The 11,265-nt window shown below is 39.7% G+C and overlaps 1 protein-coding gene across 1 annotated transcript in view; it reads left to right on the forward strand.

Annotated features, from left to right (window-relative positions):
* Positions 1-11,065, forward strand: part of Kcnu1 (potassium calcium-activated channel subfamily U member 1) — a 163,824-nt gene extending 152,759 nt beyond the window's left edge. Inside the window, exons 25-27 of the mRNA XM_077792717.1 lie at positions 5,209-5,403; positions 8,192-8,310; positions 10,678-11,065. Coding sequence (XP_077648843.1) covers positions 5,209-5,403; positions 8,192-8,310; positions 10,678-11,065 — 702 coding nt within the window. The remainder of the gene's footprint in view (positions 1-5,208; positions 5,404-8,191; positions 8,311-10,677) is intronic.
* Positions 11,066-11,265: the final 200 nt, after the last annotated feature.

An 11,265-nucleotide genomic window follows, 5' to 3' on the forward strand; every position in this document is an offset into this window, starting at 1 on the left:
TGGAATGGTGATGGCAATGGAGCAGCAGGGCAGAAGGCACCACTTATGTCAAGGAGGCTCACAGGGATAGTGAACCTCTCAATACCTATCTGGTAGCCTTCTATTCTAGCTATTACATGTATCTTTAATGATGTATGGCACAGCAAAATGAACACACTGTGATAATGCTGAAACGTTGAGCTAAACCAGACTACCGAACACAATCAGTGAGTGCTGTCCTCTCTTGTTTTCCTTTCCTTGGATGATGTCCTATCCAACCATTCACACAGAAAGAAAAACCAACCTAAGGATGAGGCTGGAGTTGTCCCTGAGCCTCCAATGTCACAGGCTCCTCCCCTCTGGGTACCATTTGATCTTGGCTGGTCTCTGTATCTGACCACCTGGTCACATGGAAATAGCCTCAGAGAAAAAAGAGAACCTTCACCATCATCTACTGGAAATACCAGAATATGCAGATGTTCTCAAACCCTACACTTTATTTCCTTTACATAACAGAGTATCTCCTGGCTGAGTTTGGGAGGAAGCAAAGACATCATTCTTCCCATCTAGTTAGGATGTCAGCTATGGGCTCCATGGCCATCATCCCCTCTAACATAGATCCATGGTAGACATCAACAAGATCCACAGCTCTTCTCTCCTAGATCATACCTGCAAATCTTCCCCACAGTAGACCTCTATGCGACTAATTCCCATAAATTCTGTGGTTGAGATGTTACCAATAACAATAGCAATATCAGTCATAGGAAGAGTAGTATCTTTGAAGCATTTCTCCTGTGCCAAGACCTTGCTAAAGCATATTGTATTACCTTGTTGATTCTCCTGTCAACTCAATTAAGGAAATACTATTCTTAGATTTATTTTATAGATAAAGACTCTGAGGCTTAGAGGGGTAGAATCTGTCAAAGGCTACCTCACTGACAAATAAAAAGTTGTTTTTAAACCCAACTTTATGCGATTCCAGAGACAGACCTCACCACCACAATCAACTGCCCCTCCAGAAACCTAGTTCTTTATTACTAGTATCTTTCCAATGCAAGAATTTTCAGGTTTTTCTTAGAGGAATCCAACTCTCTGAGTGCTCAGAGGTTGCTGAGGAGACAGGCAGAAAAGAGACACAGATGTGCCCTCCCACACTGCTCTCTCCTTGATTAGAGCAATTCTGCTTTTTTTTCTGTGCCATATTTGAGGCACATCTACATAAGATTTCATCGGAAGAAATATTTCTATTGCTAAGAAGACTTTAGAAACCACTCCCTACAAATTAGAATATAACAACCCACAGAAAAGTATAGGAGTATCCTCTTCTCCTTTCCAAGACAGGTTTCCCATTTCCAGTCAGAAGTCCTAAGTGGGAGGCAAGATTCAACCATTCCCTCTATTTTTTTCATTCCTTTTATACTATAATGTCCCTGCCCCAAGAATATCTTAGGGGTTAGGCTCTTCCAACCTGATGCCCACCTCAAGGTACCGAGAGATTGGGTCCCCATGGCTGTACAATCAGTGGGTATAATTAAACTAAAACTGTTTGTTTCCCAGATGCCCACACTAACAGGAGAGCAAAGCTAAGAGATGTCTTCAGAATAGACTCTCCCAGGAAAAGGGGGCTCACACTTCAGCAAACAAACCGTGAAATAAGAGAAGAACACCAGCCTCAACTTTGATCTTGGTGAAATATTTCCCACATGATGTTTATGGGATTGCTTCCTTCCTATATGTACTTGGAAAACTTCATTGTGACTTTCCATCTTTCCCTCCCAATCATCCTTACAAATTCTAAGGAGAATGAATATACAAGTCCCAGGATGCAGCAAAGCCCACAGTAGTGTGTTATGAAGTAGTCGCCACATAGAAATAATGAAGTCTTATATTTTCACACAAGTTTAAAATCTCTACATTGGAAGGATATTATATATTTTCACTGAAATATAATGGGTTTTATCTCCAAATCTCCAACTGATACTGTTGATACTGTTGACAATATTCCCTGGTATACTACCTAAACTCCTGTCCCGTTTAGAAGAATTTGTCTATACCTAATTCATATTTGCTTTTAAATCTTTATCAGTTCAGTGCTATGAAAACTAAAATATGGCAAGACCAGTCAGGCCTATGTGCAAGAATCCTACATAGCTTTACAACTAAAGATTCTCATAAATAGACAAGAACTTAGGGAACACTTTTCCTGTACTTGTGAGAAAACTGAAGCCCACAGAAGTTAGATGAAATTCTCAAGGTCTCTCAGCTGGTTAGTTGCAATTTTCCAACCATAGAGCCTCACTTGGAGTTAAAAGTTATTTCCCAAAAGATGTTTGATCTTAAGGCCTTTGGAAAAATCTCAGAATAAAGAACAGCAGATGGCTTCGATATTAGTATGTATACTATTAGGTAATATTCCAGATTATGAAAGAGACTTCATGTTTTATTGCAGTTAAAAGCTTAAACAACTTGGGCTGCAACATTTTCTAACATTGGAAACTCAATGTTAGAAATTCTAGTATTCTAGTACATGCTATTGCATTAGAATTGCAGTCCAAAGTCCAAAAAACATTTCAAACACATTTTAACTTTGAAATTTTCTAGAGAAGGAAAAGAAAGAAAACAAGCAAAGGAGGAAGAAAAGATGGAAGGGAAGGGAAGGAGAGCGGAGAGGAGAGGAGAGGAGAGGAGAGGGGAGGGGGGAGGAAAAAAAGTGAAGTTGAGAAAGGTCAATAGCAAAGAACTCCAAATAAGAATAAGGAGATGAACTCACCTTATAAGGGTGACATATAAATCCCATTATTTTCCCCAATTTAGAATTGCAATCCTTTTGATGTCAAAACTGAAGAAATGATATATTCAAAGGCTAAGCCTCTCGGTTAAATATGTAAAGCACACGTTTCCCTAGAGCCATCAACAGCAGGATAACCCAAGAATTTACACCTTTTCTTTCATCAGAGGAGAATTATTCTAACAGTATTATGTTTGATCACTCACACTATGGGCCACATGTGCTTAAACGGATTGTGGCTCAACCTGGATTTACATCCTCTATTTCCTCCTGGATGTCAGGGGGCTGATTCCAAAAGCACCTTTCTGGGTGCTAGTGGGATGGAACAAAGAGAAGAAATGCAAGTAGATTCTCCCAGTCCAAGGAATAGAGTGAAGTCATCTTTTAATCCAATAACTATGTTAACAGTTAACATAAGTTTAGAGAAAATCAAAATCCATATAACTTATGTTATTTCTTAAGTCAACTTGTACCAGCCACCTCTACATTTTACTAGCAATACTGGTTTGTTAAAACTCTCCTGCCTATTGTAGTCAGTAAATACCTTTACATCCCATAAACACCTGCCCCATTCAAAACAAGCACTTCTGAAGATGATGTTAAGTAGATTAAGGCCATCCTCTGAGAAAGCACATAATTTCAAGGAAGGATTTCTCTGTTCTGAAAACCAGCAGTGTCAGAATCTCTAGGGTATTCTTTGAATTCTCTCTCCCACTTCCATTCATCAATTCTGATTCAGGAGATCTGGGATCTCATAGATCTGCACTTGTTAGTGTAACTCCAGATAATCCAGGTACATGAGAACTAATAATAAAGGGAATAGAAATTATTAATAGGTAGATTTCATTAAATCCTGCAAACAATGATAGAAGGTAGGTATTGTCATGTCAACTTTAAAGGAAAAAAAAATGCATAAATTGCCCAAGAATACTTGTCAAGGGTGTGACAATACAAGATTCAAACTCAGGCCTATTTCATATAAACAATTAACTATAAAATACAGAAGAAGGAAATAGAGTAAAAGCCAGAGGTCATGGGATCCTAAAGAGAAATAAGCTTCATTCTGTTGAGGAGACCCAAGCTGGTAAGAGATGAACAAGGCGTCCAAAAGCAAAGCCGGAAGAGAAGAAAAGAGTAGGTCCAGCTGCTGCAGACTGACTAGTGTGTGTATTGCAGTGAATAGTTAATGAAGGTGAGCCAAGAAAGGGAGGTGATATCAGATCCCAAGGGCTCTGAAGACCCTAATAAGGTATCTAAGTTTGAGGAAGCAGATAGCATGATCTGATTCATGATTGCAAATGAGAAGAAAACTAAGTTGGGAAAACTAGTAAAAAGGTCCCTTTAGAGATTCAGGCGTCAGCAGGGTATGGTGGTGCATGCCTATAATCTCAGCACTCAGTAGGCTGAGGAAGGAGGATCACTTGAGTCCGGGAGTTCTGGGCCAGCACAGGCAACACAGCAAGACCCTGTCTCGAAAATTACCACCACCCTCATCATTCACCATCATCATCACACAGGCTTCCGAAGTAGAGTACCCGAGTTTGAATGACGATAAAATGAATGATAAATGAATGATAAGAATTCTAGACTAATAACAGTCACTTATATTATTTATTATAAAAATGATTGCTTTCCTATAATTCTTTTTTTCTGTAATATTTATTTCTTCAGGAGTAAAAGTATAATATAGATTTTTTTTAAAAGATAGAAAGTTAAGAATGACATTTGCAAATATGTTCATGCCTAGGCTACAGATTGTGGTAGGAATTGTGGAGAAAGGGAGTTCATGAAAATGAACTCAATTCAGACTCAATCCTGTTTCAAAATAATTAGACCCACGTCATCATCTTGTTTCATTTTGATGTCAGTCATTCTAAAACCCCATACATTTACTTATCCAGAACCTATAATTTCTGAAATGTATAATAATAGTCATGGGAAATCCAAACCTAAGTCAATGTCTGTCCTCAAGTCAGGCACAATCAAAAGGAGTATAAGTAGGCTCACATCCAAAATATAGCCCAGGGATAGATGACAATAGTATCAGAAGACCCCTAGGAGAAAGTCTGTAGGGTGTTCCACTAAATACACATTTTTAAAATATATATGTTTATAATTATGGTATCTGTGGCTTAACGTACTCCTCTGGTCATCTGTGAAAGAAAGAAATCCTTGGTATCTATATCATTACCCACTGTCTCCTCCTTCTACAGCATAAGCTCCAAGGAAACAGGATCATGGTCCAGGTTGTTTTCTCTCAGTTGTACCTAACCCAGTCTCCTATCCAAAGTGGCTTTGATAATAATAATCACAAGAGAAGTTCTCTGCACTATCTGGTCCATGTCAAACAGTGACGTCCACTGGATCTCCAGGTCTGAACACCTCGACCATTTACAGGCTGGTTGCTCTAACATTACACATGAATTGTCCTTGCTCCCCAGGCCTTCTACAACTACCATGTCCTGGAATTACTTCAGATGCTGGTGACAGGAGGAGTAAGCTCTCAGATGGAACTACAATTGGATAAGGAGAAGTTCACTGGGTTGACCGACAGCTACTCTACGTATTCGTCTGGAAGAATGCGTTGTAAACTGGGGCTTCTGTCCTTAGAGCAAACGATTTTATCAGACATTCAAGTGAGTCTACTCTTATCATACTAGATTCTCTCACTTCCTGAACACTCTGAGTTTCTGAAAATTGTGTTGGCTGTTTGGGTTTATAGATGGTCTACCACGCAGAAATAATAATAGCAGTAACAAAATTAATACAATCTTATATTCATAGATTGTTTTACAACTCAGTGCATTTTCTTGTTATTTTTTGTAGCAATACCAGGAAATAGACAGTGGAGTGGGTTAGTTATCATGACAGTGGACTTCTGGCAAAAGAACTAGTTTAGCCCATTTACCTTCTCTCTTGCAAATGTGCTGTCTTGCCCTTCTACCTTCTGCCATGGGGTGCTACAGCAAGAAGAACTTTGCTAGATGTGGGCCCCTTGACTTTGAACATCTCTTCCTATGGACTGTAAGAAATAAATCTTAGATCTTTATAACTTATTCTGTTACTGTAGCATAAAATGGGCAAGAATACCTAATAACTTTGTACCTTGACAAGGTTATTACTGATAATTATAATACTTAAAGCTTACTAAGTATTTTCCCTGTGCCTGACTATCTTAGATTTTTTTTCACTTAATCTGTCCAAGGATTTGTGCAGTAGGCATCATCATTAATTTCATTTAACAGATCAGAAAACTGAGGTTTTCAGAAGCAAGTGCTTACCTGAAGCCACCATATTTTTCCACAATGTCAGAGCAGGGTTCCATCTCAGGAATACCGTCCCAGGCTCTGACCATTCTTCCAGTAACCACAATGCTAAAGAAATCTGATCAGGTCAGCTGACCTCAGGCAGAATAGCTCTGTGATTAAGTCAAAGAATCACAGTGGGCTAACCAGTAGAAAATGCTTGACTTTTCTTAATCCAGGTTGCTACTGAATGACCAATTATAGCCAAGGGAGGTGATAAGAATTCTGGCAAATTCTAGTGGCGCATCTAGGCATCAGAGTAGAGTGCAGACTGGACATGAATAATCTACTGATCAGTGTGTTGCTTTTTTGTTTGTTTATTGTTTTTTGATGCCAAAGATTAAACCTAGGGGCACTTAACCACTGAGTCACATCCCTAGTCCTTTTTTATTTTTAATTTGAATAAAGAGTTTCAATAAGTTGCTTAGGGCCTGGCTAAATTATCATGGTTAGCTTTGAACTTGCAATTCTCCTGTCTCAGTCTCCTGAACCACTGGGATTCTAGGCATGGGCCACAACTCCAAGCGCTGGTTTGGTTTTGATTAATATTGTTATCCACCTGTCCAGTGTTATTGTTAGAGGCAGACCTTGACAAGGAAACATCTTTTTCTGGTTCAGTGGACATCAGAAAAAATTGCTCCCTTCACAAGGAGTATGGTGTTCCAGGCCTCCTTGCCCAGTGTGTCTCAATATATGCTACCCAAAAGGGCACATCCTATGCTCTTGGCATTGGAAGCCCAGGTACAAACAACTTTCCAAACACTCCCACAGTATTGTCTGATCTTGTGCATTTCTGTGGACCCGGGTGCCTCATCTGCAGTTGACTAGTGAGTGATTTTTATGCCCAGAGACTGCAGCTGGCAACCGCCTGCTGGTATCAGAGAAATAATAGATTGGTCTGCCCATGTGTCTTACCTTCACTCACTTTGCTCTTTTCTTAAGAAATTGTAGAACCGAGCAGACTGTTTTCTTTTGCCCTTTCTGAACCTATTTGTCCTATCTGCTGCTGCTTTTGAACTCATTGTCTATTTGTGATAAGTTTGTTGGCCAGAGCCAGAGACCAAATGTAAGAAGTCATCAGCTGGCAGTCTGAAAGTTTGCTGTGGCCCCTTCGGCTGTGGCTCTCAGCATCTGCTGATAACGCGCCAAGGTCGCGGGTTCGTTCCCCGTACAGGCCACCAAATGCCACAGTCTGGCTGGGCACAATCAGGAGCCACTTGTCAAAAGAAACTAACTTTATTTTTAGAACTACACATGTCAAACAAAACAGCTCCTCAGGAAAAACCCTCAGAGCCCAACTGCCACCACTGGCTTCCCACAAGCCTTTCCCCAAAACCATAAGCCTCGCCACCTCCCACAATCCTCCTGCTCTTGAGGCCGATTGGCTGGGTCACGTGGGCGGAGCCAAAAAAGTCCCCCAATGAGCAGCTCTGTGGTCTGAAAGGGCAGGGAAACAGCCCAATGAGCATCATCGCAGAGGAGTCAATCAGCTAGATGTTGCTGGGGCCGCTGTGAGCCAATCATCAGCTGGCAGTCTGAAAGGGCGGGGAAACAGCCCAATGAGCATCACCGCAGAGGAGCCAATCAGCTAGATGTTGCTGGGGCCGCTGTGAGCCAATCATCATCTGGCAGTCTGAAAGTTTGCTGGGGCCCCTTCAGCTGTGGCTCTCAACAAGAAGTGTGCTTGAGATTGTGATCTCAGTAAGAGTGGGATAAGATGAGTCCTTGGGGGTCATCTAACATCCCAATCATGGACTAACTCAAAAACTGAATTTGGAACCCATTGCTCATTGATAATTCTCAATGATGGTCACCAAATAGGAAAAGTAATAAGAATACACACGTACCACACGCATCCGAGGCTCTCGGAAGAACTTGAATGACAAAAAAAAAAAAAAGCAAATAACACAGATTAGTATCTCAAAACTAATCATCAGTTACTATAATTACCAGGTCACTAAACACTATTATCATAAATATATTAGGAAATGTCTTTCAGGCCTTCTAAAGTTGGACAGCAAAAAAAAAAAAAAAAGGAAAATAACATTTGAATAAGTGCTTGTTATTGCTTGATGAATGTGCCCAGCAGACACGTTTTTCTCTCTTTTTTTTTTCACAGCCAAGAACCACATTTGGACAACTATTCTGTGGCTCATTAGATTGTCTTGGAATCTTATGTGTTGGCTTATACCGCATGATAGATGAAGAGGCGCACAACCCAGAACATAAAAGGGGAGTGTGCTAATTTGAAAAGTGCTGGCCACCCACCCAAGCAGGAGAACCAAAGCTACTTTATATGTGAAAGAGAACTCCATAGCTCAGAGTCCACAGTTATTATGGAAAGATTCTGGTCAATCATGATGTAGGAAGAAAGAAGAATGAGTGTAAACAATAGGAATGCTGATGGTTAAGGTCCAATTAATATTGGCCTTCTAAGGAGGATGGTGTTTGGGACCTCAGTGAAAACTGAAATATGCAGACCTAAATTTTAAATAAGTTCTTTTGCAACCTAACTTCCACCCACGATTGTACAACTTTCTAAAGCTAAAGACATTGTCTGCATTGGAAAGATTTACTTGTTTTTTGCTGGACTCATTTTGTAAATATTTATTGAGTGCTTCTTTCCAACCACTGTGCTTTGTGCTTATAAATCAGGGATGCACTTTGTTCAGATTTCAACTTTATTAGCTGGAGATCCTTCTGCCAGGAGTGTGGAAGAGAGAGGAAATGTATATAGAGGATATAAGAAAAGAAGATACCATCTAGAGATTATACAATTGTTTAGGCCCTAGACAAGATTCTCACAGTGGAATGCACAGTAGTCAATAAAGAAGGAGGAATTAAAAATTATGGAGTGGAAATAGACAATTGAAACCCATTCTAGGAGAAAGAGAAAGAAACAAAACAAGTAGAAGAAAAAAGTCCCTGTAATTTCTCTATTAATAAGAGAAAAGGAGAAAAATAACAGATGCTTAGGAAGACCTATAATATATCTAGGTGGGAGGTATACTTTTGGGGATTTTTATTTAGTACTAAGATTTCTCAGTTCATAGGCATTGCTGAGAAAGAAAATAAAAGTAATTTAGGGAATTGAAGAAAGGTAAGACTTGAACTACTAAGAAAAATGCAATGAGGTTTAACCATGAAGCAATGCTAGACTGTAAAGAGAAAAGACAGTAACACTGGACATCCTGAAAAAGTTAGAGCAGATATACCCAGAGGAAGGAAATGAGAGAGAAGGAATGATGGGGTGTTGTGGTTGGAGAGTGACTTACTGAAGCTTAAGATTTTTGACAGGCAATGACAATATACAGAATGTGGCCCTGAAAATGGTTTGGAGTTAAACCATCATTCAGTAGTAGAAATCATAGAAATGTGTCTGGATGTCAGAGCTGTAAACCACAGAGATACTACAAGCACATAAGATGACAGTGGCCCTGAGGTTTGGGGGGGAAATTATATCCCAAGTGCCAAAGACCTAAATAAACATGAAGGTCTACAGATGGCACTGAGGAATCAGTGGGGAGGGTTATATAACTTTACAGAACTCACCGGGAAGTAAGTGCGTGAGGTGTGAGGTTATGGAAGCAATACTGAGAAGCATACTTGATTCTGGCATGCTCTTTCTCTGCTTGAACTCTAATCCCTGGCCCCAACACCTCAGGAAAACCTGTAGAACGTGGTAATTGAGAAAATATGCAGTTTATACTTGAGAGGATCTCAAGGAAGGAAATGGCACTCCTGTTTCAAATGATATATGTGATTAGGGTAAATCTTGTTTAAAATAAAATAGAGGTTACAGTATTTTCAATGGAAAGATAATAATGGATAAATTATTCAGTAAAGGAAAGTCAGTCATGCATTGAGGGTCCATGTTTAGGAGAGAAGTAACCATTTAGGACAGCAGTGAAGAAATACAGGGTGAAAGTCATAGGAGGTTATCCTCTCTGTGTTCTGTCATGAACACTAGGTATTAATTAACTCATTTATTAAGGATTTGCTATGTATCTGATATTTTGCTAAGACAACTTGCTTCCCTACAAAGTCTTCCTATGCAAATACAGACTTTGAATTTTCCTTAAGATTCATTGACATTCACTCTTTGCTTACCAGTCAAAGTTTCAAATAGAACTTTGTGTGAAACCTATTTGCATGAGTACTAGCTTATGGTAGGCCTAAGGCAGGATGGAAATATCTGGAATACCTGTTATCTTCCAATTTGACAGAGCCTGGCTCGGTGTTCAATTTTGTACTGACTGAATTCATTAGTGTAGTGCATGTTCAAAGAAGTTAAACCTGGAGTTAGGAAGTCCTTAGAGATCAGCAAACCAAATCACAGTCTTATTCCTTTCCCACTAAAACAGTGAGAATAGCAAACCCCAAAAAGGGAGATTTAATTCCTAAGGTCCCCAATCCCTCCTCTAAGACTTTCTCTATTCGGAGTCCCAGAGATCTTTACTATCAATCAGAAACCAATGAAGCAAAGCAAAACAAAAGCAGTTCCTCTTCTGACCCAGCAAAATGATGTCTTTATTTTGTTCATTGCCTATAACCATTCTTTCCTAGCCACAGAAGCTCAGAATTCATCTTTTATTTTCCTTATAGGTTTGTGATTACCCGACCAGCCAATGACCTTAAGTTGCTGCCTTCAGATCTTGTGTTTTGTGCCATCCCTTTCAGCACTGTCTGTGAAAAAAGGGGTGGTGATTCATCTCAACCAATACATAAAGTTCAAAATATCGTATCAAGAGAATCATCGATGAATGCAAACCTAAGTTATCCTACTGCGGTTGACCCAGTGAGTGAGAGTACGCCACAGAAATTGTTTAGTTCCGTCCAATCTATGGAGGTAAAACCTTCTTTCTTTTCTGAAACTCAACAAGCAACGCCTACTTTGAGTTTTAGGCTCTCAACCGACACAAAGGCTAATGAAATTGTGAAAGAAAATGAAAAGGAAAACATGAAGGAAACCCTGAAGGAGAATGCACCATAGTGTCCAAGCTAAACTGGACCCATTGATATTCTCCACAAACTTCTAATCTGATACTAACAAGGCATCTCCAAAGATGATGACTTTGAACAAAGAAAATAAAAATGGAAGCATGCCACTTTTGTGCCCATGGCTTGCTGGGTGGTTGACCAGCAAGCCACACTGTTTTGGAAGAGACCAAAATCTAATCTTGTCCCACTGGA

The sequence above is a fragment of the Urocitellus parryii genome, chromosome 14 (genome assembly GCF_045843805.1).
Source record: "Urocitellus parryii isolate mUroPar1 chromosome 14, mUroPar1.hap1, whole genome shotgun sequence".
NCBI classification, from domain to species: Eukaryota; Metazoa; Chordata; class Mammalia; order Rodentia; family Sciuridae; genus Urocitellus; species Urocitellus parryii.